General features: G+C 41.2%; 1 protein-coding gene across 1 annotated transcript; it reads right to left on the reverse strand.

The window, feature by feature from the left end:
* Nucleotides 1-329: 329 nt before the first annotated feature.
* On the reverse strand, nt 330-27,530 carry SRSF4 (serine and arginine rich splicing factor 4). Its single transcript, XM_058553469.1, has 6 exons — nt 27,307-27,530; nt 10,093-10,235; nt 9,092-9,204; nt 5,657-5,871; nt 2,077-2,166; nt 330-1,812 (listed from the first exon to the last, which is right to left on the reverse strand). The coding sequence occupies exons 1-6, from the start codon at nt 27,411-27,413 to the stop codon at nt 999-1,001; spliced, it is 1,482 nt and encodes a 493-aa protein (XP_058409452.1). The 5' UTR covers nt 27,414-27,530; the 3' UTR covers nt 330-998.
* Between the last annotated feature and the right edge of the window lie 285 nt (nt 27,531-27,815).

Consider the following 27,815-nt stretch of genomic DNA (forward strand, 5'->3'; position numbering starts at 1 on the left):
TGAGGAGGTATGCTACTTCAGATGCATGGCAAGAAGTTCAACAGACAGCTCAGAAGAAAGAACTCTCTGTTCATGAAGAACTCATCTGGTGATGCTGAGTTCCCAAACTGATTCATTTCTCATCAGCCTGGCCATAAGCTTCTTGAAAGGAAGCATTGTAAATTCCTAAGAAACTTGCCTTATTCTCTTGGGTGAGAAAAATCCTTTAGGCAAGTGTTGGCTCCTTACCCATGGGTGACCTCAAGAACAAAACAGCCATTACACACTGAACCTTTTATGCTAAGAGATACGAAGATAGATCAAGAAATGCAACTTCAATTCAAGCACCATGAAATTTTGTCAAGCAAAAATAGTCTTTATTCAAATTTAATGGAAACAGGGGTCACTATACTTTGCAAGACGGGGAAAAATAAAATTAAAAAAAATTCTTTTCTTTTCTTTTTTAATATAAAACAATATAATCACAATACCAGAATATGGAACTCTACAGTTTATTTCCTATGGGTTACTGCAGGTATCAATTTTCCTCGACTGTGCTATTCACAACTTTGTTAAGTCCAAAAATATGAAACCAAAGTGGTAGGAAACTTAGACTTAGCACTTTCACTAAATGGCATACATCAAAGGGCATCAATTCAAGGGCAAAAATGGTTGAACTCACCATACCTACCTATGCCATCATTCCAGCCTTACAGCCGCCCAGGTGCTGAGCTCCCTGTAGGAAAGGCCAGGCCTGAGAGGCAAGGCATTGTGGGTATTCTACTGTGGGCCATGAGTAAAGGGGGTTTTCAAAGAGAAGATTGTTTTCAGTCGAGCAGGAAGGCCTGGCGCCAGGAGGCTTTACGGAGAGGAAGCACTTAGATTTAACAATTGTAGACACACCATTAGGGGAGTTAAAAATGTACAGCAGTGACATGTTCTACTTCAATCACTTGTGCTACGGCTACCAAACATGTACAAAAGACTGCTCGGGTAGTTCCAGCTGTGGTCGTAGCCAGTTAGGACCTTGAGTGGGACCTGGACCTAGACCGGGAGCGCGATCTGGATGCAGATCTGGATCTAGACTTGGACCGAGATCGGGTTTTTGAAGCAGACTTTGATCTGGAGCGCGACTCTGATGGAAGGTTTGGTTTTGATTTGGAATTGGACCTCGACCTGGACCGGGTCTCCTGAGTGGCGCCAGCATCCTCACTCTCCCCTCGGCCTTCTCTCTGGCCGGACTCGGGCTTGGCATGTTCCCGCTCCTTTGATGCTGAGCGGGATGGCGATCTGGACTGGGAGCGGTCGGCGTCTTCCTTCTTCTTCTTCTTGCTGCTGCCGGACTTGCTGTCTCGCTTGCTGCCCCGTTTTCGGCTCCTCTCGCTCTTGCTGCGGCTGCGGCTGCGGCTGCGGCTGCGGCTCTCCTCCCTGCTTCTCTTCCTTCCCTTCCTCTTGTCCTTGCTCTTGCTGCGACTCCTGCTGCGGCTTCTGCTGCCTCCTTGGCTCCGGCTCCGGCTCCTGTGCAGGCTCTTCTCCTGGCTCCGGCTCACGCTGCCCCGCTTCTGCTCCTCCACTCTCCTCTCTGGACTCCTGCTTCTACTTTTACTCTTGCTTTTATGCCTGCTGGGACTCCGGCTCTTCGATTTCCCGGTGTTGTCGCTGTTCTGGATCTTCTCTTCGGCTTGCTCTTTGCTCTTGCTGCGCCGCTTGTCTGCGCTGCGGCTGCGGCTGCGGCTCTTGTCATCCTTGCTGGGGCTCCTGCTTTTCTCCTTCTTGCTCCGGCTCCGGCTCTGGCTGCGGCTGCGGCTCTTGCTCCGGGAATGGGAGCCTGACCTGAGGAGACACAGGGACGTTGTGTCACATGCGACCTGAGACTTCATGGTAATCACGAGATGAAAAGACCAAGGGGATGTAGAGCTTTTGCCCCACAACTGAATACGCGGCTTGCACTGGCCAATGACTGCTTTCTGAACCCCATGATTCCAGTCCAGAGCTGGAAAAACCGGGGTGAGGGAAGATGGGTAACATGATTAAAATCAAAGTGGGAATGGTACAGTGTTCCCTGCCGACCTCCTCACTTATACCAGGAAGACCTACCTGGATCGGGATCTACTCTTAGAATGACTGCTTTTGCTGCTGCCGCTCCGGCTTCTGCTCTTACGAGAATGTCTGCTTCGAGAGCGAGACCTAGGGGGAGAAAATATTTTTTTAGTATTTGCTGACAAAAGCCTAGCTGAATAGAGTCAACTAAGACATTTTTTTCATTCAAAAGATATGTAGGGCACTGGCTGTGTCCAGGCACAAAGTTACAACAGAACTCTCCCCTGTGCTCTAGGCCCACAGATCCAGTCACCCGTAAACATTCCACCTGGCTGGATTGCCTGAAACTCTTAGCATCTCCAGTCCTGAACACACTTTCCCCAGACCTGCTCCTTTTGCTGGGTTCCTTCCTTATTTCCACCGATGCCACTGTTAGTTACCCACTTCCTCATACCAGAAACCACAGCCATCCTTGACTCCTCTCTCTCCCTCATCCTCTCATATACTGAGGATTCTACCTCTTAATCTTCTCCAGTCTGTCCACCTCTGCTGCTCCCCCCAAGCAAGCCACCACCATCTCTCTCCTGGTACCACAACAGCCTCCTAACCAGCCTTCTTGCATACACTTTTGCCCTTTATCTATTTATTTATTTATTTATTTTTTCCCCCAAAGCCCCAGTAGATAGTTGTATGTCATAGCTGCACATCCTTCTAGTTGCTGTATGTGGGACGCGGCCTCAGCACGGTCAGAGAAGCGGTGTGTCGGTGCGCAACCGGGATCCGAACCCGGGCCGCCAGCAGTGGAGCGCGTGCACTTAACCGCTAAGCCACGGGGCCGGCCCTTTATCTATCTATTTACCTCACTGTGATTAGCTGTTCTAAAGACACACTCCAAGCTTAAAAAAAGTCTTTAATAAGCCAAGACGTGGACTTTCCTTATCATTTCCAAAAACAAACAGGCCTCCTTGGGGCAAATGACTGATTCCAGGTGTACAAGATGGGCCTAGAACATCTCATCATGACAGAAGGAGGGAAACTTACAAAGATTCCTGGGCACAATCATCTATGAAAGGACTCTTGCCAAAAATGTTTAACCTGTATCTCATTCATATCTCTCTAGACCTCACTTCCAGTTTACAGGAAGTTCAGGGGATAAAGTACAAGTTCAATGATATTAAGAGGAAAGAGATAAATTCAGACTGTGGGATAGTATTTAAAAAAAAAAAAAACTAAGAAAAGTAAATGTCATGGGGGGAAGAGGGTAGGAGGGGCTGCTTCAGACTGAAGAGACCTCACAACCCCTTGCAATGCATGACTGCACTGGATTTTTCAGGAAAAAATGCAGCTATAAAGACATCCATGGAACAATTGGGGAAATCTGAATATGGCCCGGGCATGAGATGACTTCATGGAATCACCGTTAATGTTCTTAGGTTAGAAAACAGAAGTGTGGTTATCCTCATTTCTGGAGACATATGCTGAAGTACTGAGGGGTGAAGTGTCATAATTTCTACAACTTCCCTTCAAATGCTACAACAAAATAAATGTATAGGGTGTGTGTATAAATATACATGTGTACATAGAGAGAGAGAGAGACAGAAGGCGGCAAAATGCTAACACAACTGTTGAATTAGAAGGAGGTATACAGGTGTTAATGAACTTCAACTTTTATGTTTGAAAATGATCACAATAAAAAGTCTAGGGAGATATTTAGTAAAGCCCATTCACACAGAAAACAAACAAAAACAAAAGACTGTGAAGATACAGGAGCCAAGCTCATAGGGTTCCAATGACCAAAGAACAATTACTTGAGCATTAAAAATTTATGACTGCAATAGATGAAACATTAAATATATAACATCCAAAAATCATTCAAAATCATACTCATCACCACCTTTGGGAATTGCTAGGGCACATTTAATATTCTGAAAGTTGGTAAATACAAGTATCAAGCTTTTATTTTGCATTTCCTGTAAAAATATTTTAGGGTAACGAAAGAATGGATGAGGGAAATGATCTTTTATAGAATTATAGCCTTTAAATGCAGAAAGAATGAGAAAATTAGGAAGTCATTTTGCAACCACTAATGAATGGCTCTAGATAATGATCATCAATAAATGCCAAAACTATTAGGTGACATGTTGGTGCAGAACTTTATAAGGGACAGCTCAGACTGACAACTCAACACACTGACGCATGTCACTGTCATTCAAAGTGGGACACGCAGACACCACATAAGCAGTAAGTACGAAGCACTACTCATGAAGTGGACCTGTGAAAACACTGGCCTTACTCTAAACACCTCAACATCTAACTAGAAGCTTACAGGAAATATGGGGGTCAGGATAAAGGAATGTGATAAACATCACCACACGGATGCAGTCACCAAACCAACAATGGGAAAATCTTTAAAACAGATAATCGTGTCTTCAACAACTAAATGCATGGAAAATAAAAAAGAGGATGAAGAGGGATATACCAGTGATTAAAAGGAAAATTAAGAGACACGTCATCTGATTGCAGTGTGTAGACATAGCTGGGATCCTAATATGAACCAACCAACTGCAAAAATACATATTTGAGGCAACTGGGGAAATGTGAAAACAATTTTGCTAGCTGTGATGTGGCACCATGATTTTATTTAAAAGTGAGAGAGACAGACTGAAGTATCTGCAGGGGGAGTGACAGGACATCCCGACTTGCCTGGCAGCAGTGCAGCAGGAAGGGGTGATGCCGCAAGACTGGCAAAATAAAAAGCACCGAAGCTGGACGGCCGACAGGTGGAAGGGGACTCAGGTTCAGGAAACTCTTTTCTCTAACGCTTTATATATTTGAAATTTTCCATAACAAAAAATTAAAAAACAAAATCTGAAACGCTTACAAGTCTCTCAAGAGTTCCCAATGCTCTTAAATCCTTTCCTTGGCCTTGGATCAGTGGGATCTGGCCTGTCTCTGCCTCATCTCAAGCCACTCTCCTCCTGCTTCCCTCTTTCCTCCCCTCAGGCCTTCAAAATATGCTGTTCTCTCTGCTGGAAAGGCACTTATCCTCTCTCTCTGCCCACGGTCTCCAACTTATCCTTTAGGGCTCAGCTTCCCTGACATGTCCTTCAGGAAGCCTTTGCCAGCTCTCCAGCCTGGCTGTGCTGTGTACCTTTCCTTTGACACACTTATCACCATGGTAATGATCTGCTCAGTGCCTGTCTTCTCCACTAGACTGAGTTCCATGAGGGTACGGACTGTATTTGTCTTGTTCACAAGTGCCTGGCCCATCTGCAGAACAGCTGCCAAATAAGCAAAATCTCCACTCCTGTGTAGCTGGAGTATCTGAGAAAGTAACCAAGACCAAGGGACCAGTGGCCACGTTTGCCCGTAATAAGGGTATGATCTGGGGGACCCAAGAAGAAATGTGAAAGAAGGTCTCTGAGACCTGCCTCAGAGAAAGGACTTTACTTCTATTTGTACTTATGACATAAGAGTTCAAGAGTTTTACAAATAAATGTTCAGTTCAAAGTTCTGAGTTATTGAACCAGATAGAACCATAGTACTTAGAATTCAACAGGAGAACGAAAATGGATTGTCTATGTGTTCATTAATGAATTTACCGCAAGCTCCAACACAACAAAGACATCAACAGTACCTTGAGTGACTCCGGCTCCTGGAGTAGGACCGGCGTCGCCTAGAACCGGGCTTGTCTTCAACTAATCTGATTTTTCTGCCATTGACTTCAGTTCCATCTAACTTTTCCAAAGCTCTTTTCATATCAGAATAAGACACAAATTCAATCACCCCTTCATTTTTGCGACCCTTGTGAGCATCTGCATAGGTCACTTCTCCTGCCTGACGCATATAATCCTAAAGAAAAAGAAATCCCCAAATAGGTTAAGACACATTTTGCTAAAATATCTGACACAATCATCATAATGAAAGTTTTTCCTTTCCTTTAGGAAGAAACGCTAGCTTTTGTCCGAATGAAGTCTACTCTTAAATATTTCCATCTACACACCAGCCACTTACTGAGGTTCTTTAAAGCATCAGACATTACATAGGTGGTAGAGACAATAAATAAATATTTAACTGTTCCTTTAAATAGTTATGTGTGGATATAAAAATTTTTAGTTACGTATCATTTTCTAAATTTTATAGTGGCAAGTTCTTTACTTATAGAGGCTTTATAAAAGTCATGTCACTACATTTAAATTAGGTGTTTTACATTTTATTATAAATCCTTGTTCGAAAATGTATAGATATTGACAAATATCTAAGGTAAAATGTAAACAAATCCATAAACAGATTATGAAATTAGCACCTCAATTTTCTTTAAAATTGTTGTTACATTATCCCTGCAAAACAAATGCAAGACAAAAAGGCAACAGACCAGTACTGTCCAGCTCTGGCTTCACAGTGGTGTGACCAACTGTGTCCTTTCACTACTATAAGCCTCTATCCTCATTCTCTTTGAGGACTTAATATAATCCAACAAGAAAACACAACTAACATACTGGAGAGTACGGAAGGGATATATAAATAAGAGGTGATATGATTAGTGTTTGAAAATAAAATGCAATTTGGATAAATTTAAAACTTAGGGACTTATGGCCAATTTCCCCATATTTCTTTAATATATAATATACACTCAGTATATATTCGTGGCATGAATATACGAATATTCAATAGCAGTTCATTTTTGTTATTGGTTTCCTCTCCACATTTCACAAAGTTACAACACTGAACACATGCCATTTGATACTATTTCTTTCCTTACTGCATCATATAATGTTTACATGTGTTAATATACACAATCTTCATAATTAGTGTGCCCAGTTTTCTGAGGATTTCCCAATTATTGGGACTTTTAGGTTACATATAGTCTTTTGCTATTATTCATAATCCAGCAATGAACATCTTCATATAAAAATTTCTTTACTTCAACTGAATTATTTGCAGGAGTGGGGGGTTCTGGGTAAAAGGCAGGGAGCCCATATAATTTATCAATCAAATTGGGATACATCTGGGAGTGAATGAGGATGCTATTAAGTTATGTCAAGACTGGGACCGTCCTGGGCAAGTCGAGATATGTGATGACTCTGGTTGTTACCACTTTTGTTTTATACTGCCATACTTCCAAATTAATAATAACAGCAGCTAACATATTGAGTGTTTGTTATATGATAGGTATGATTTAATTAATTTAGTCCTAATTACAACCACACAAGGTAGATACAACCATTATCCCCATTTTACAGAAGAGAGAAGTAAATATAGAGATGTTAAGAAAACTGCTCAAGGTCATTCAGGTAGTAAGTGAATGAGCTGGGGTCTGAACATAAGCAGCCAGACTTCAGAACCTGAAGTCTTAATACTGCCCCACACCAAGGGTGAAACGACCAATTCTCAATGCCAACAGAGGTATACTACTATATAAATTTCATCTCAATGCCATCATCATTGGATGTTATGAATTTACACATTTTAAAAACAACATCCCTTAAATTTGTTTTATTTTTGTATTTCTTGATTAATAGCTAGCATTTATTGTGCCAGAAGCCACTCTAGGCTTTTTATATAAAAATGTATTCAAGGCGGCTGGCTCTGTGGCACAGTGGTTAAGTGTGCGTGCTCCGCTGCTGGTGGCCCAGGTTTGGATCCCAGGTGTGCACCAATGCACCACTCGTCAGGCCATGCTGTGGCGGCGTCCCATATAAAATGGAGGAAGATGGGCACGGATGTTAGCTCAGGGCTGATCTTCCTCACACACACACATACAAATGTATTAAATTCTCACAAAAACCTTGAGTAGAAATGAGTATTAGGCCCATTTTATAGTTGAGGATTATGAGGCACAAGAGGAAAGTAATTTGCCAAAGTAAAGTAACTGATAAGAGGCAGAGCAGGGATTCAATCCAGGCAGGCGGGCTCCAGAGCCCTGTTCTCAAGGCTGCCGTGACTTTGCTCTATTTCTCTCCTTTCCTAAGAGTCAAACTACCAGAGGTACAGAAGTATAAAACCAACTGGGGATGTTGGCTAGGCTCCATTTTAACCAAAAATTTGAAAGCTTTTCCAGTTTCTACCCAAAATGTTCATCCATTAACTCTTAGAATACTGGAGTCCTTCCTTCAGTGAGCACAACCCTGCTGGCAGACACTCAGTAAGGGCCTGTGACATGCTGACAACTGACACAATGTACTAGAAAAAAATGCCAGCTTACTCCTAGTCCCAGCACTTTTGCTAAGAACAACCATGTGAGTTAACCTTTCCTGGATCTCATCTTTGTTATCTAAACACTGTTGGGAGCAAATTAAAAAAAGGAAAACAAGATATAAAAGTGCTTTGATAAGCCACACGAACGTAAAGGATTCCTAACTACTTGTTGCTGAACCTAAATACACTCACTCATTTTACTAGAGATGACTTGTTTTAATGATGGACTAAAAATGAAGTGAGATACGAAACTCTGAATATCCTTTACATTTGTATTCCTAAAGACCACCCAGGTTAAGATACTACTCAATAAGCTTTTCTTCCCTATTGAGATTAAAAAGCAACACCACTGTAAAAAAAAAATGAGCTGGGATCAGTACACTGGATGGTCAATACAGTACGGACCTTAATTTTTGACATTAAAACTCTTTCAAGATAATCAGTCCATGAAAAACAAATAAATCTTACGAAAGAACATAGGTCAGATAGTCATCCTCACCAATGCAGATCTACACTAGAAGGTGACATAAACTTGTATATTACAACTAGTGTTGCAGGAAACATTGGTGGTTGCAACTTTTTCTTGTATTGGTGAGAAAGTACACTGGCATCTCACTATAACATTCTCTACAGAGGAAAATTTCACATACCGTCAGTTGTTTTTAGAGTGATGGTTCCATAACGTACAGCAGTTGTGAGACTCTGATGTCTTTTGTACCGCTACGGAACCTTTAATTTGGAGAATTTCCAAATGCTCTGGGAAAGCTTTCAAACATATAACACTATTACATTCTGTGTAACCTGCATAAAATTACTTCTTTCCCAGCCTTAACTCCTGCCCAACCTTATCCCACAAGCTTAATGGGGCCCAAACCTTTAGGTCTTGCCAGCTGCACCGACTTGACAAATTCTCCACAATAAGTCTGTATTCTGTGCGGGTAGGAGGGCCATATTTATCTCGGCCACTTCTTCTATAACCATATCCACCTTTGGAAGGTTCAAATAGATAAGATTACTTCAGTGGAGGAAAAGGAAAAAATGATACAGCATATATTCCCCTTAAGTATACCATTTACCCCCACCCCAAATAGCACATATATTTTAACTCCATCCCCACCCTTAATTCTAAACTAGATTTTTTCAAACAAGCAATCAACTAAACATGAAAATTTAATTTACAAAGTTGTAAGCATATATATTCATTAATATTTATATTTAAAATTAACATGCATAAATTAAAAACTATTAACAATTTAACAATTTAGAAATAAGTAACCAAATTACTAAATCAGTTACTGGTGTTACTCACAGTGATTAAAATTTTTGTGAATATTTTATATGAAAAAAAGATTTTCAGGCACCTATTTCAGTTTAATCTCATCTGTGTCTAACCCTTGGGATCCTCACCACCCAGGTCTAATGGGGAAAGGTTGCGGTCGTCACATGGCTTCCTGTTTTTGGTCAGCCAAGGGCCACAATGGTTCAAAGAGCCACGCATGGAAAGGTAACCCAAGGTCAGCAAATGGAACAGGCAGTCATCTTAGCCTCAAAGGATTCTTTTAATTAAAACATTGAGGTCTTTGTTAAATCTATGTTAAACAATTGCATTACAGAGAAAAAAAAAACAACAACACAAACACACATCATTAAACATATTTATAAAGTATTAAAACAAGAAAGTTATGTCATTAATTTAATTAAAAATTAAACATTATCAAAGATATTTGCAATTTTACATTTAAAAAGATACATAATTTATAAAACAAATGGCTTAAATATCAATACATTTCAATGTAACATTAATTAATTACTTTAAAAAATTAACATTTAACAACAAAGGCATGTCATTGATACAAATGCCCTTTAAATGCTTACTGCGTCCAGAACCGTAACTGCCATCTCGACGTGGGCCTCGGGCATGCTCAACAATTACTCGCTCACCACAAAGGTCTTTGCCATTCAGTTCATAAACGGCATCATCTGCATCACGCAGATCATCAAACTCCACAAACCCGTATCTAGAAGAGAGCAAACCAAATCCTGGTTGGCACCATTCTGACACCCAGCTTCACTAACATTAAAGAGAAAGCAATGAGGTTCATGCTTAGCAAAAGTTAGGTGGGTTTTGCAAACTAAGGGTCAGCTTTCTCTTCCCTTTAGCTGAAACCACTTTCCTTTGTGCCAACAGCACTGAAAGAGGACAGGGAGACTTCTCAAGGTAAACTCCTGTCTGTCTAGTAGGAGGCTCACTGAATATAGAGATCACTTCTTTTGTTCCCTAAGTAGTGGGTGGCAACTGCAAAGACCTTCACAGGGATGCCTGGTATAAGGTATCAAAATATGTAATTCTACAAGATTGAATATCTGCTCTTCCAAATCACATAAAAACTCATCTTTTTTAGTTTTAGCCCAAAAGTGATATCTTAGACAACAATAAACCTACATTCAGGCACTGTGTCTTAACTGTTAAAATCATGTTTGGAATAAAACACCAGGTGAAAAAAAAAAAAAAAATCACAGAACCTTAAATCTCCTCGGTGAAAGAAAAAAAACTTTTTAAAGTTCCTGTTCCTCTACCTAAACAAATTAGTCACAAGTGAATTAACTGTTCTAGAAATTATCAGTGAAATTAATTCAGAGCTATTCACTTACTAAGGACACTCCAAATCATTTCCTTGAAGTTTTAGATAGGCTGGAATTCTCTAAAATCTATACACAACTGTGCAAACTTCTGTACATATTGCTAGGAATTTCCCAGCAAAGAGGTTTGGTGGTTTAACACATATCCGAAAGAAAACACCCCCCGCCCAAATTCCTATTAATGTCTGTTAAAGAGTACAACTTATAAAACTAAAGTGCAAAATTTGTGAGATATTTATAAGCAAGGTTAAACAAACACCCTATAAACTATGTTATCAATAAGCTTTTAGTCTGGTGTAACACGGCTGTGAAAAGTCTAGCTCTGTACCACTGCCCGTATTTAAAAACCAAAACCATCTTCATGGTCATACTTAATCAAAAAAGAAAGTTACAAGCAACGTCTTTAAACTCTAACAAAGCTGTGTAGACAGACAAACACTGACTAGTGTCCCTCTGTGTTTAAACATACTGGAACTAAAAACAAGTTACAAGACTTGCCAGAAGTTCAGCCAGTCTGACCAAAACTATTCTAGTTCCTTTAGCATGTAATACTGTACTCAGCAACATGTTAAGCAAGAGAACTCAGAATTTAGAATTGTTTCTTTACTAAGGAGTTCCTTTCAAACAAGTCTCTCAAGGTCACAATGTACAGCTAACAACTTTGGAGGGTTTTTTATGCTGAAATGTCCATAAGTGGCATTCAAACTTTAAGAGTCACTGACTCTCAACTCCATTAAAAAAATGTAACAGACACACCCAGCTGTTTAATGGGAAATGTTCTGCAGTAACACAATTCAGAAGCCACCTGGCTCAATTTATGGGCTATGAAGTCTTTAAAACATGGTTTCATGCTTCCATAGGCTGGAATTGCTAAGTAGCTTAATAAGAATGATTTTGGACATGATGTCACATTAGACAAAGTAAACTCTCCAAATCATTGACTTACTATGTTAGAAAGTGCTTTACAGTCACTAAAAATCTATAATAGATAATATATTGCAGCTGCTTTTTCCTCTCCTAAGTAGAGTCATCGGGACTCTAAGTGGGTCATCGGGAAAGCTATACTATCATTTTTAGAGGAAAAAAATTAAATAAAAAAGCAAATAAAAAAGATCAAATCTAACTATTTTGTATTTTTTTTCTTTCTCAATAGAACATAAAATACTTTCCCACCCCCAAAAGCACCTCCCTTAATTTAGTTGTTAAGATTGGTCATAGGTCTGCTCTGCCCACAGCATCATTGCTCTTGGCACCATATGAGAGCCTAATGTCAAGTAGAGAGGGATGAGAGAAAACATTGAACATGGACATGATGAAGTGGCCTCCGCTTCCCTCTAGGAGTTACACACTGCCTCGGCCCCATTCGATGACCCTAACTCATCTGATGTGATGTCAGAACAACACTGACTCCTGAAGATTAAACAAATAATTCACAGGAACATCCAAACAGTTTTGTTCAAAATAATTAGGGTTTACAACTACTCAAGGGTCAGAGAATGCAAAACCCTAAGCTCTGCAAATCATCTGCAATAAAAAGCCAAACCTTTAATAACAAGTGATGCTTATGTCAGACCTATGTGGCAATGCATTCTCCCCGACTCCAAGACCATCCTGTGCATGCTCATTCTATTCCAACGCTTACATGCAGAACTCATTCTGATCTTTGATGGAAAGTAATGACAATCTAGTAAGTGGAGAGACAATTATTTAAAAACAAAAATTAATGCTTAGACAGACCACTCTTTCTTTGCAGCTGAGGATGAAGCAAGGCATACCCTGCCAATAAAATTCCTCCCTGAGTTGTAGGGACGAATTTGTGTAATTAGAGGAAAATGGCCCCTACAGTCCTTTCCTAATATTTACATCTAAAAAGTCCCAACAAGCAGGTCACTTAGTAGCCACATTTTTGGGATATCCAAGTTACTTATTAAAATAGCTGACTTGAGATCAAATTTATTTCACAGAAAAATTTTGGCTACTACTCTGTGAAAACCCACAAAATCTCTCTGGAACATTTTAACATCCAAGTCCAGTCCAAGGATTAAATCAGGCACCAGACTATCGCCTCTCTCTTCCACTGGCATGCTGGGTGGGTCCGGAAGATTAAATCAAACATCCTCCTGCACCAAAGACCACACCTGACAGGGACTCCTGTTCCGAGAGCACAGCAAAGACCACATCAGTGTGGTTGCTTCTGCCACATTACTATTCACTTAGATCTGCTTTACTGAAAGAATAACTGTATTTTATTCAATAAGTAGGGTGAATGGGTTCCCCAAATAAGGCAGGAAGACTAGACAATAACAATAAAACGTTACTTAACATTTATTAAGTAATCTCTATATACTAGACAATGTTATCTGACTTAATATTCACAATACTCAAGAGCAAGGTACTATTATCCCCATTTTACAGATGAGGAAACTGAGGCACAGTGTTAAATAAGTTGCATAATAAAATAGCAGAGCTGGCATTCAAAGCCTGTGGTATGACTCCAGAACTCAAACTAGTAACTGTTAAGAGTGGAGCAGCATGAACTAACCTGGGTTGTAGTCCTGGTTCTGCTATAAACCAACTCTGTAAAGCAAATTTAAATCATTTTACTTCTCTGGGTCTTAGCCCATCTGTGAAATGAGGGAGCTATACTACATATCTCTAAGGTTTCTCCTGTCACAAGCATGATAGAGAAATGTTAACATTAGTCGTCCTCTAGCTTAACGATGGGATAATTTAAATCAATATGGTAACACCAGAGATATATAACAGTGACAGACAGGGATAATTGTAATTTTTATCATCTAAAATACTATTGTATGGGGGCCGGCCTGGTGGTATAGTGGTTAAGTCCGTGTGCTCTGCTTCGGCGGCCCGGGGTTCACAGGTTCGGATCCCAGGCACAGACCTAGGCACTTATCAAGCCATGCTGTGGCAGGGGTCCCACATATAAAGAGGAGGAAGATGGGCATGGATGTTAGCTCAGGGCCAATCTTCCTCACCAAAAATTAAAAAAAAAAAAATACTATTGTATGGGTCTCAATTTTAGTTTTATTCAAACATTTTAACTGTCTCTGAATTAAATTTTACTGCCTTCAAGAAAGTAAAGCTCTCTCAGGTAACTAACATCAGAGAATCTTTCTAAATTGATCTTAACATCCCTTTGTGCTTTGTAGCGAAGAACCTGAAACTAATCTCTTCTCCCAAAAAGTACTCTCCTTTTGAATTTTTGTCCAAGTAAGGAGGGATATGAAACACACACATGCATGTATACACACTGTATGTGTCGGCCTGTGTATATATGTGTATTTATCTCGTGTGACCTGTGAATAAGCCTCACAAACACAACCCAACACATAAATTTCTTAATTCTAGCTGCAGACACCCTTCCTCTTCTACTCTATTAAAAACAACTATCTTTCAGTACTTCTAGTATGAGAATGAAGAAGATGAAGGCATTCAGGAGAAGGAATCTAACACAAACTAAGAAATCCCTCTATAGCAAGGGTGATAAAACCAAAACCAAAACCGAAAACCCCTCCAATATACCACCTTTTGCTTGACTCCCAGATGTCACGTCTTTCAACCTTTCTCCCCTATGCCTATGCCTATGCCAAAGAACAAAAAGCATGGCCAAACTATTAAATGTACGATACTTTTCAATTAAAAGAAAAACTCCTTTCAATGTTTCTCTGCCATTGCCTTTTCCCAAACTCTTTTCCTCTGGGTCACGATTTATCTTGACAAATTTAGTCAAAAAAACGATGAGGGGGAGTTTCTGTCCTTTTTTCCCTAAAAAAAAGTGGGCACCAAGATTCTTGCCAAGTATAGACAGGTACCTGGACACTACAAACAAAAGCCACATTGAATTACGTAGGTTGTTCTGAACTTTAGTCTATTCTTCTGCCATGAGCAATGCTCGGGGCTTCCACATGCAACACCTGATGTACTACTCGGGCTATCAGTCAGGACTCTGAAATGCTAGAACACGTTGTTGAAACTAAACTACTCCAAAGACTTCGATTTTAGAAATGTTAATCCCACTTTTTCACCCGAGAAGAATTATCTGAGCTTGTGCTGTTGCCAAACAGGCTTTCCCTCATCCTAATAACCCATACCAATGGTCCTAAATACCACTCTGCTCTACCGAAGAGGATGTGTAGTTTACCTCACTCCTTTTGGAATGGCTTAGGGTCATTCCAAACATCTTCTATCTTCCAAACACCTTCACTGAACAGGGAGACTGAAGAAAAGTCATCTGTGAAAAATTACGAGCATGATTCGCTCCAGAGATATGCTGATGGACCGCTAACTGGGCAGGGCGTGGCTAAGGGGGTGTCTAATACCAGCTAACGGATGGGGGGTGGATACAGGAGCAAGGGAAAGCAAGCCTCCATGCGTGTGCCTGTGGTCACCCACCAACACTGCTTACCGAGGGGCAGGCCTTGGATGTTCTCTCTATAAGAAAAATTTGCCCCTTTCCACAGTGGATCTCTGCTCACCTTTGTCCTAAAACTGTGCCACATGCTTTTCTTTGAATGTGGACATGACAGTCCTCAGCCAACCATCAGCAGGATGTGAGTTTTGTTTTCCCAATGTGGTGAGCCATTCCCACATTCACTCATTTTCCTTGTAAGAACCGAACCTCTCCATGGATGGTCAGGATTAGGGATGTTGCTGTAGCCAAGGAAAAATTTTCATCTGTTGAAGTTAACCCATGGGCTGGCTTGAACCCTCAAATTAGGGTTAATAGCACTGTACTTTAAGGGCAGAGCCCTTAAATCTACCCTGAAAGAAATGGCATTCAGTGAACAGGAATCAAACAGCTTTCTTTCAAAGTACTCAGTGTCGGTCCTATGCTTCAGCCATCTTGGTGTTATGAGGTGAAAAAAGTTAGGACAGGATAGTAATAAAAACCAGTAATTCTGCTGTCTGCATCAAGTGCTTGGAAAACTGCAGAAAGATACTTCTGCAACCAACTCTCTAGTGCTCATGTGAGGCCAACTCAGAGAAAAGCTTGCGAGTGAAAACTATAACTGCTCCCGATGCCAAAGGTCTGCAACATTCCAGGGAAGCAGTGGCCAGGCCCTCAAAGCAGAATTAACCAATGTCCCAGTCACTGCTCTGGGTAACTGATTATGGTTGTAATTTGACTTTCCCGGTAACAGAGGGTTGTTTATAACCCACAACTAGGAGCTCCTACCACATGAAGTAGGTTGCTGAGATCCTTTCCTATCCTGAGACAGGAAGGAGGCTGCTCTGGGCATTCTGGCGTCTCTTTCTTTAGCCTCAGAGGAGGGAGGGCCATCAAGGCCACCCGGAGAAGGTGGATGACTTACCCGTGCTCACTGAGTGGCAGAGCTGGGGTGCGACTCCAGGGCTCACCAGTACCCAGTCTGGGGCTCTTTTCACGTCGGCAAACTGGCAGTTCCCGCACACCAAGAGCTCTCTGATTAGAGCTAGTATGGATTCCTGGTCTGCAAACGTTGGCCACAGCTCAGTCTGCACTTGATCTTTCCCCACCTTCAAAGAAGAAAACCTACCTCATGATTTCTCTCTTCTGGATCCCTGACCGTCTAATTCACTCCCAACAACCTTGTAATCACCTTTGACTATTCCTCTCTCATTGCCCAGTCTAGTTCTACAGTTTTCTCACTCCGCTGGGCTCAGCGCTGTCTCTTCCTGTTTGATCAGTTTACTGAATTCCAGGATATGGCTATTTTTATTTAATCACCTTGTCTCTTTACATGTAGCAGGGAAAGTCAGCTGCCTCTGTCATTCTTTTGCTCAGAGGTCTATGACTCCTAAATATCTTCGTTTATGTCACTCCCTAAACCTGGGATGACTTGACTGCACAAGGTGAACCATATCAATCTTCTTCCATATACTCGAGAATCATCTCTTTCATGAAGTCGCAGAAACTTGCCTGACTCCAATCATTTTAGCATTTTTTTTAGCTTAAGCACTTCTATTCAATTTTATGTTTTAGATGTCAATGTTTTTGTGGCCTTTCAAGCCTTGTTCTTTTTTCTTTATCCTCATTTGATTATCAGCTCTTTAATAATAATAACAAAGGCTAATATTTAGCATAGTGCCTAGCACATGGTAAATAATTATCCATAATGTTTCATCATTCCCCATATCATATGTGAAGAGTGTACTATTATTATTATTCCCATTTTACAAATGAGAAGACTGAGGCTTGGAGAGGCTAAGCAACTTGCTCATTGTCAAGGAGCTTTTAAGTGGTATAGCTGAATTTGAACCCAGTTCCATCTGACTCCAAAACCCAAGCTCTTAACCACAAGCTTACACTGCTTTTGTAAAGGCAGATGCTTCTTCTCTCCCACAGTCCTGAGTACAACTCTTTTCATTCAACAAATGCTGCTGCTGACTTGATAATCTAACCTCAGAGGAACCAGGCAGTACTAAAGTTTTCTGACATAGTGGGCTCAAGTCTCCAGAGAAAATATAAATTGATCTTGGGGCAGGGTGAAGCACCTCTAAGCTTGGGATATGTGACAACCAGGTTACTTTCACTCTTGTCTTTTGGTTCCCATTAGCCAGTGTCAGCCATCTGGTCCTTCCGAAAACATGTGTGGGTTCACAACATAACAGACTAGAAGAATAGAGGAAAAATAAGATTATTCTGTGCAATCCCCATTCTGGAGGTCCCATACCAACCCCTGGAATCTGTCTTTGGTTTTAAGGCTCAGAAAAATTAGACTACCATAGAGATGATAGGGAGTTGAGCCTAGAGGTGGTAGATATGAATGGATATCGACAATATTATGTATTTAAGAATGCATTTAATTGGTTTTGTAAGGAATGGTGACTAGGACAAAAAATATAAGCATGAATGGTGGGGGAAAAAAAATGGACCAGAAATCAAAGAATACTATAAGGTTTACAGACTTCCAATTATACAAGGATTATAGCAGCAACGAGAAAAGTACTTTGCAGATGATGAGCATTTAAAATCTAATTCCAAACTACTATTAACATGACTACTCCAGCCCACTACGATTCTTTCCTTCTTCAAATTCCTTTGCAATAACTCTCACAACTCTGAGGTTTACTGTCATCTCACAGATGAAGAAACTAAGACTTAGAGCAGATAAGTAACTTGCCAAGGCTACCCAACACCTGGGATGCTTCAAATCCTAACTTAAAATTAACATCCCATCACCATGTTCTACTGCCTCCTATACACCCATGGAAAGAAGTGGTCCATAAGAGCAAACAAAGTTTGAGAAACACAAGTTCCAGGAGCACAGAAAATCAGTTTCATCAAATTATGTGCTGAGGAAGACAAATGCCCACATGAATATTAGCATCTTATGAGAAACATTAAATGGCAGGAAATACCATTTCTCTATCTGATGTGTACTAATATTAATAAGTTGTGAACATTTATTCTCTAAGCTACTAATGGAAGCAAACCTATAAATTAACTATCAACATTTTAACACCTGTCTAGGAAAACAGAGAAAGGTAACAAATCATTAAGAAAATACCAGCCCATCTCTAAAGGAATATTCACATATTGGGGTGAGGAAAATAGAATAGAAAAAATCATTATCCTAAAAACTAAGTGATAAAATAAAATTCCTTCAGAATAGTAGGAGGTAGAGAGGAATTTGTATCACATTCAAATTTAGTCTTACTCTGTAACCGTTCTATGGGCCTATCTGCCCATTTGTTTGTAAGGTTGCTAAGCTATTTCACTTTTACTAGGCTGCCATCATATTTCTACCCTACAAAATAGGACTATCCTCCGAAAGCAATATAGTTGCAAATAGTTTGTGGATCAAACTATCACACCATAACCTCCCTGTCATAACTAAGTGTATCATTTTGACATCTGAAAGTCAAGATGGTTGCTTTTCTTAAAGGTCACAAACAATCATGCCTGTGTCCATTTCAATTTTCTGACACTTACCAACATTAAGGGTAAATGAAATTAAAAGGTCTCACAAGAAAAGAGGGTCAACTATTCCCTGATGACACAGTAAAGTTCATGAAGACTCAATCACAAATTAAAAACAATTTAAAAAAACTCAAGAGATGAAAGTCATATCACCAATTTGGAATAAAACTCTTGGGACATAAGATAGAATTACTATAATCTAATTGTTACTTGTACTTAATGAAATAAAGGTTTACACTCAGCAGACAGCACTACCTGATTCCACACCAAAGCTACAAAACAAAACCAGTTTGTACTTACCTCCAAAATGACACTACCAGTGGGGTGACAGGTGTTAAAGCCTTTTAGAGGTTATGCCTCTGGGACCATCTTGGCTGTTCAAGTCCCTCATAACCGCCCCACAGTCCCTGGGCTGCAGTCAGTTTCTTTTTCATTTTTATTTTTGGTTAAAGATGCCACTCTTTATGCTATTTCTTGGGGATGCCTTTCCCTTGAAATTGGCCATTTAATATTTTAACGAATTATTCAAATTCTTTTAACATTAATCAATAGCTTCATTTCATCCACGTGAGATAAGTTTTCTCAAAGTCAGTGCTTCTGGTCTGTGGTTCCTGACTCCTGTGCCTGAGCCTCCTACTTGCTTCTTTCATTCCTGAAGGCTGAATTCAAACCTCCCTCCTTCAGTCTCACCCTTTCTCCAGATCTTGGAGGTCTCTATTTACAAAGCACCCCCCCACCCCATTCTGGTATCCAGGCCTAAAGACATGGTTGGGGGACCTGGCAGAGGGATAGCAAGTATCCTTTAAGTGCTTCTTTAGGAATCATTTGCAGTTCAGAGACCTCTAGATTTTCATCTCAACACACAAGAAAGGTCATGTAGGGCAATTCCTCAAATTATGGGCATGTACATTCAGAGCACAATCTGATCCCTCACCTCTCAGGGTACTCCAAGACCAGACAGTCCTAGCAATGATATCAGGACAGAGATCATTTACTTGCACCAATCCTACCCCTACATGGTCAGCCATGACAAAGCTGACACTACCTTACAGCTCTTCAGAGCAGCCTGAGGAGGAGAATCGCTAGCAGCCTCCATCCAGGGCCAACATCATAAAAAGTACCACCTGTCTCACTTTTGGCAGTAACCTGTCAGTTTGTTGGAAGCCTCTGCAGAAAGACTAAGGACTGGGCCGGCCCCGTGGCTTAGCGGTTAAGTGCGCGCACTCCGCCGCTGGCGGCCCGGGTGCGGATCCCGGGCGCGCACCGAGCACCGCTTATCCGGCCATGCTGAGACCGCGTCCCACATACAGCAACTAGAAGGATGTGCAGCTATGACAAACAACTATCTACTGGGGCTTTGGGGGGAAAAAAATAAACAAATTAAAAAAAAAATTAAAAAAAAAAAAAAAAAAGACTAAGGACTGAACAGGCTGTGGAACCTGAACTACCTTCTCACCCTTGGAGGCAAGTCCCAAAAGGATAACACTGAACCCTCTGGAAGGAAACAGCATGAGAGAAGCTTTGACTGACCCTGCCCATGCTATATCTGGCATGTGAGTAACAAAGACCTTCAGTTTCCAGAATTGGCAATAACTCATTTTGTAACCTTGGGCCAGTCACTCAATCTCCCCATGCCTCAGCTTCCCCATCAGTACAAACTAGAGACAACACCAGTTTGATATACTCAGTTGAAAAACAAATCATACAAATGCACACTGTCAATATTTTCTAAAGTTTTAAAATTTCAGTGTTAGTTTACAAATCTCTAAATACCATCCCCCAACAGTATTCTCAAATGCTTGGAGGACCTTTCTTCTGAGGAGCTCAAAGTACAATTTTCTAGTTAGATTACCTGGAAGCATCCGAAAATACTGGGAACCCAAACCACACTTTATCTAGTCTACATCCTGTGCTTATCTTTTAAGAAGCAGCAAATACTTCATATGGCCCTTTTATTCATACAATACCTCAATGAGGAAGGCAGCAGCAAGACATTAAACTGAGGAACAGGGGTTTAAAATGACTTGGCCCAATAATCACAGATAATGTTTATTCAATCACAAACTGACTAGGAAACCTGGACCAAAGAATGGAAGTCTCAAGTCAGGGCAATTTATGCTAGTAACATTTCCTCAAAATTGCAGTATGCTATTGTCTCTTGGCAATCACTGATTTTTCAAAATGACAGAAATTTTACAAATTACCTATGTCTTAGGAAAAAAAAAGTAACATACTTAAAATATTTTGAGGTAGGTTGACTTCAGTAAGAGACTTTGGTACAAAAACAACTTGGTCACATTTGTAATAGTTATACTACTAATAAAACAACGATAGAAAGCTACTTAACCCATAGTCCTATTTCTCATTATTTCTTACTGGTTTGAGAAAAAGTTCTTTGTTAAAACACGAGACCATTTCCACCTGTTAAATTAGCAAAGCTTTTCAACAATAGAGATGCTCCAGGCTGGTAAGGCTGCCATGACAGGCATGCTCACACAGGGCGGGTACAGTGTAGGTTAAGTGGAGCGGCTCTCCTGAAAGGTATCTGGCTATATGCATTGAGAGCCTTGAACATATTCACTCCTGCTGTGACACATGAATTTTACTTCATAGAATCTGTCCTAAGGAATGATAAGAATGCAAACAAAGTTTTATGCACGTGATATCCATCACAGGGTTATTTTTAACAGCAAGAATTTAGAGACAACCTGGGAGGAACGGATAGGTAAATCATGATACAGCGGATTTTATGCAGCCATTAAAATGATGTGTATGAAAAAGATTTTAATGTAATAGCAAAAAATACATGAGATAAATTAAGTAGAAAAAGTGGCACATAAAATGGCACATAAGACCTTGCCTATGTTAAAAGGATTCTTGATACTTCTACTTTACGTTTTTAGTGTTGTCTAAATTATCTATAATGAACCTATATTTACTTTCTAATCAGTCAAAAAGTTATTATTATTATTTTTTTTGTGAGGAAGATCAGCCCTGAGCTAACATCCATGCTAATCCTCCTCTTTTTTGCTGAGGAAGACCGGCTCTGAGCTAACATCTATTGCCAATCCTCCTCCTTTTTTTTCCCCCCCAAAGCCCCAGTAGATAGTTGTATGTCATAGTTGCACATCCTTCTAGTTGCTGTATGTGGGATGCGGCCTCAGCATGGCGGGAGAAGCAGTGCGTCGGTGCACGCCCGGGTTCCGAACCCGGGCCGCCAGTAGCGGAGCGCGTGCACTTAACTGCTAAGCCATGGGGCCGGCCCCAAGTTATTTTTTAAAAAAGTTCTTGAATCTCTTATGCTTAGTAGGCTAAAAAGATAAGCCTTAAAGGCTACAAGATAACTTCCTCATATATAATTTTAAACATGCTAATTAAAAACTTGTAATATTAAAAAAATGTAATAAAGGGTAGCTGAGAGTTCAGAAAAATAGGAACTCAAACATGGCAGGTGAAAAATAAAAATAAATATTTGTCTCTATTTGTCTAGAGACTAATGGAAACCAATAGGTAGCAAAAGCCTTAAAAACATGTATGTACTTTGACACCAAAAGTCCACTTTCAGGAATCTGCCCTAAGGTAATATCTAGAAATATCCACCAAGATTTACAGAAAGGATATTCATCACAGTGTTATAAATGCAAAAAACTAAAGATGACCTAAATGTCTTGCAACATGGTTTTAATTACATACATTAAATGGCATTTACATACAGGAATACTACATAGCCATTAAGAATCAGGTAGTAGAACACTTAAAGACAAAGGAAAAGGAGCAGGTTGTTAGGTAGAAACAGAAAGGTTACAAAATAGAATGTACAGTATGATCTCAAGTTTGTACAAAGGGGAGGAGGCATAAGAAGTGCATGTGCACACGCCTGTGTGTGTGTATACAAAAAGGCAAAGTCTCAAAATGCAGACAGTGTCATCTTTGGATGATTTTATTTCCTCTATATTTAAAAAAATTTAAAAATAAATATGGAAAATTTTTATAATCAGAAATAAATACATGCTATTTTGAAATGTTATATGAATTAATGGGTCTTTAACTATGCATAAACAGAGTTGTTCAAATGCTCCTTTAAACAAAACTATGTTTTAATCTCTTCTTAGATAATAATAAAATTAACCCAGAACCAAATGCCTTACTTTTCTTAACACAGATTCAAAGCCTTGGTTTGTGTGAATTCAAACGTGACATTATTTTTGAGGGCAGAACTGCCCATGAACAAAAAGGTGGTGGGGTCCTCAAAGGGAGAGTCATTTCAGTCACTCATCAGTTGTTGCATTACCATAAAAATGATAAAGCATTTATCTGCTATTTGGTGGTAGGTGAAGGTAATTTCTCACATGATTAAGAATAAACTAACAGTTCAATTAACCAGAAACCAATAACTTGGAACATTAAACTAATTATATTTCCTTTATTGCCCTTTTAAAAGAAAAGACGAGAAAAAAACAAGCTCCCATCAAGGATTCAGTCAAAAGATAAAACCCCTGGGTATGTTCTGGGGTTGGCAGAGATTCATCTCAGTATCTAAGACCAGACAATGCCCTACAGTGATCAGGGACAAACAGAACAATGACTTGACTCCTGGAGAGTCCTAACATATTCAAAAAATTAACTAAGGTAACTTCTACTTGAAGGAATTTTTAACAAGGCTGAAAACAAAAACTTCCTGGTAATACTTAGATATCATGAAAATCTAATTAAACAGACTAGACCTTCCTTGAAAATTCTGACTATTCACAATTTCACTGTAATATGAAACACAGGTTCTGAAACTTATACCCAAGTTTCCCTGGAGAGTTTTAATTCATGCCTTTAACCAACTAAAAACCAAAAACCCCTCAATGATTTGGGGGTTTATCTGTCCAGCTACTAGGCAAGTAAAATAATCCTAGGATATGACTGATGAGTTTTATTTATTAACTAAAATATGGAAAAATTAAGATTATAAAGACCTGTGACTGAAACCACAAAATTTTGTGGCAAGAGCAACTACTGTATTAAAAAAAACCTTTTAGGGGCTGGCCCCCTGGCTTAGCGGTTAAGTGTGCGCACTCCGCTGCTGGCGGCCCGGGTTTGGATCCTGGGCGCGCACCGACGCACGGCTTCTCCGGCCATGCTGAGGCCGCGTCCTGCATACAGCAACTAGAGGGATGCACAGCTATCACATACAACTATCTACTGGGGCTTTGGGGGGAATAAATAAATAAATAAATAAAATTATTAAAAAAAAAAAAAACCTTTTATACTTTACATGAAAAAAGTGATTTATTAATATAAAAGAAAGCCCAAGGAATTCACAAATAATCAAAAGCAGCAAAAGTTACCATAGAGTTGGAAGGCTATAAACAGGTGCTGCTATTATTGTTGCTTTCTTGACCTCCTGGTCCCATAGAGGCTCTTGCTGGAGTTAGTGTGGCCGGTATGAATGCAGGGGATCTGGAGTGGTCTATGTGGTCCCAAGAGGTCTACATCATGTTTGTGGTCCCAAACTGAACCATCTTTCTAGGAGTTTTCTAAGACAAAGGCCATCTAGATTAGGGCTGCCTGCTACAATAAAATTGCAGGCAGTGGACTACTGCATACATACCTCTTCTCCAAATACCAAGAGGGTCCATAAAATCCTCCCTTGGACACTAAGTCTTCTTTGGAGAGCTCATCTGCTACTTCATTCAGTAAACTTTCTATTATCCTAGTAAGTACTTCACGCCTATTTACATAATTCTGAACTTTACTCATAATCCTTCAGTTTAACATATCTACTATCTACTGATATATCTCACTTGTACCAATTTGAACTCTTCAGCAACTCTTCAAAGCCCTATCCATCCAAAATCTGCTTTTGAGTTTCAATTACTAATAATTACAATCCAGATATGTTCAAAAATGGTTCTCAGGGAGATCTACTATCCTTTTTAGTTTCCAGGCCTATAAGCTTAAATTATGCCATCTTTTCCTTTTGTATCCACTCCTTCCTTTCAGACTCCTTTGCACTTCTGCCATCTAGTTCATTCAATCCTTACTTGAAATACATCTATACATTGGTTTGTTGCTCAGGAAGTCATTTTCCTCTGCAATGATTCCTGAACTCTGCCAGGAGGTGTGCCCATTTGGTGATTGTCACACCTGCCTTCAAATCCCTGAAATGACTTCCTATTCCTCATTTCAACCTGGACTTGCACTCACAGAGTCCATGCATATCATGGTGTGGCAGCAGAACTGTAAGAATAATAGTTTCCCAAAAGAGACCGAGGTATTAAGGGTCCTGGAAGGATCTGTCCTTCCTCTTATCTCATTTCCCAGGTTGATCCATGATTTTGAATGTTTAGTGTAAAATCTTATACTTGTTTCTGGTTTATGTTGTTAAATTTCTAGATACTTCATGAGACTCAATCCAAGCTAGATTGTTTATTATTTTTCAAAATTGTTCCTTACTGGACCACCTCCTCATCACCAGTTATGACGTACACTATTCCCAGACACTTCTTTCTGCATTTCAAGCCTCAGTCAATCCATTTTTCAAACCTTATTTCAAACAAGGCTTTTACCGGGTTTTACTTGAGTTTAAAGCGAGAGCAAGCATTTCTTAACTCAAAGTGTACATGTTATAACCATAAACAATTTACTCAAGAGCAGAACTGTTTTTCTGCCTCCTCCCCAATTCATTTAGCATAATAGCCGGCATCTTGCTGGTGGGTTATCAACATATTTGTTCCATTAACCAGTTGTCCCATTAACATCATCATTTCCCGCTCACTATCACTTGAGTAACCTTAGAAAACAGACCTTACCAAATATGCTTCATGCTGTCAAACACAAGCTGTCTCCTAATGATTAGGGTCAAATCCCTTTGATTATAGCTATCATTTACAGCTATGAGCCACATGCCTTACAATTATTATCTCTAATCTTCCTTTTCCTTGTGGATGAGAAAACTTAGAATCAGAGAAGCTACCTGACCATAGATAGTTAAGCGGTGAAGTTAGGATTTGACCCAGGCCTGTCTGGCTTTAAAACCCATGCTTTTCTCACAAAATTTAGTTATTCTGTCAACTCAGTTGGGCTCTGAAGAAAATTGGGAGTTTCAACTTGATCGCGCAGATATATCTCAGATATATACGGTATATACTACAACAACAACAAAAAACCCACTTTATCTAGTAAATTCCTTAAGAACAGAAAGCTCCCTTGTACAAAATGAGTAATTTTCCAAACTTTTTACTCTAGAAGAAATCAGTATTCATAACAAACACTTTGAGGACACTTTCCTTAAGAAGGTGATTCTTCCTAATGGTCAATTTGAAACGACTTTTTAAACCCAACCAACAATTGGAGCATATGGTAGCCGCCAATTTTTCTCAAATGTGCAACTTAAACATCTTTCATAAATTCTCAAGTGTCAGTTGCTAGTATTATACTGGGGAGTAAACGGCAGCCATATCAGACCTGTTGCAAAGTCGGTCTTTTTAAAAAAAAAATATGCCAAGAGTTCCTCTAATACCCAAAGTTCAGCATCCTAAATGTTCCTCCTACTCCTTTTAATTTTTATATCCATGTCTCTGAAGGCCTATCTAACATTTCCCGGTTTTCACAGTTCTCCCCGTTGAATATCTTCGCCAGGCCTGACTCCTCATCTGTTTCGTTTTCCCTCAAACTCGTAGCCCTTGCCGGCCCTGCTTTGCCAAAGTAGATCAGGAATACAAGCGACAGCCCAGACCCCCGGAGGCAGTAAGTTAGCAATTTCAAGCTGTGAGTCTCCGTCTCATTAACTAGTCGACGCAGATATCAGACGATTCTCTAACAAGTTCTACAACGACAAAGCAGTTTGTTGGCAAGTTGAAGAACGGAAACCACAGCATGGAAACTCTGCACGGAGTCTCAAAGATAACGACTTAAGACTTTAATTTACCCTTGCAGCGGGAACGGTGAAGGCTTTCAGCTCGGCAAGTCGATACTTTCGAAACTGTCACTAGACTACTCAAACTGGAGTCTCCCGCCCAAAAAAGGGTGGCACATGGCAAGTCTAAAAAGGGCCTCCCTCCAGAGTTCCTGTCCCCGGGAAAGATGTGTGGCGACTGATCCATTAGACTAGGGAAGAGGGGAAAAGGGAGCAGGAAATCCTGTTTATTTCCAGCTGCCCTCAGGGCGGGAAAGGTCGGTCTCTAGCCAGAGACGAACCAGGCCCCACTCGCGGCGCCTGGGGAGGAAAACCCCGGCCTCCTCGGCGCCCTGGGGCTGCGCCCTCCCGCCCGGAGCTCCCGTCCCACTCGGGTTTTCCTCCTCCCCGTCCCACTCGGTTCCTCCCCGCCGCTCCCATTATCCCTCCACCACCCCCACCCGCGCAGGCGCAGTGGGGACCGGGCCTACCCGCGCCCCCGAGGCGCCGCGACTATGGCGGAGCCGGAGCAGGCCGGTGCAGCTCCGCGCGGGGCAGGCGCCCCTCTCCCGTCCCCGCGGCCTTCCCGCCGCCGCCGGGGCCCTGTCCCCACCCGGCCGGCCTCTTCCGCCCTCCTCACCCGTTCTTCAGATCCACCTCCAGGATCTTCCCGTAGCCCTTAAAGAAGCGCTCCACATCGCGCTCCCGGGCCTGGTAGCTCAGGCGACCGATGTACACCCGCGGCATCCCGGCGACGGCGGCTTGGCCCGGCCCCAGCCCCCTTAGGCGGCGGCCGGCGAAGCGAGAGCGCGGCGGCGGCGGCGGCGGCGGCAACGGGCGGGCGGCGGGACGGACGCAGCCGAATCCCGGCGACGTACGCGAGCACGCAGCCCGCGAGAGCGCGCCTCCGCCTCCCCCGCCCTTCCCGCAGGCGGAGGGTAACGGGAGGGAGCGCGCGTTCGCTTCCCGCCCGGCCAAGGGTGAGGGCGGGGCTTGCCCGCGGGCGCGCCGGCGTGGGGCGGGGCCAGGTGATCGACTGGCGGCTCAGGCGGCGCGGGGTCGTCCGGGCCCCGGCACGTCCTCTCGCGAGCTCGCCGTGGCGGGCCCTGGGCCGCCCTCCGCCGCCGCCGGCTTCGCCCCTCCCCCCGG

The sequence above is a fragment of the Diceros bicornis genome, chromosome 13 (genome assembly GCF_020826845.1).
Source record: "Diceros bicornis minor isolate mBicDic1 chromosome 13, mDicBic1.mat.cur, whole genome shotgun sequence".
Lineage (NCBI taxonomy): Eukaryota > Metazoa > Chordata > Mammalia > Perissodactyla > Rhinocerotidae > Diceros > Diceros bicornis.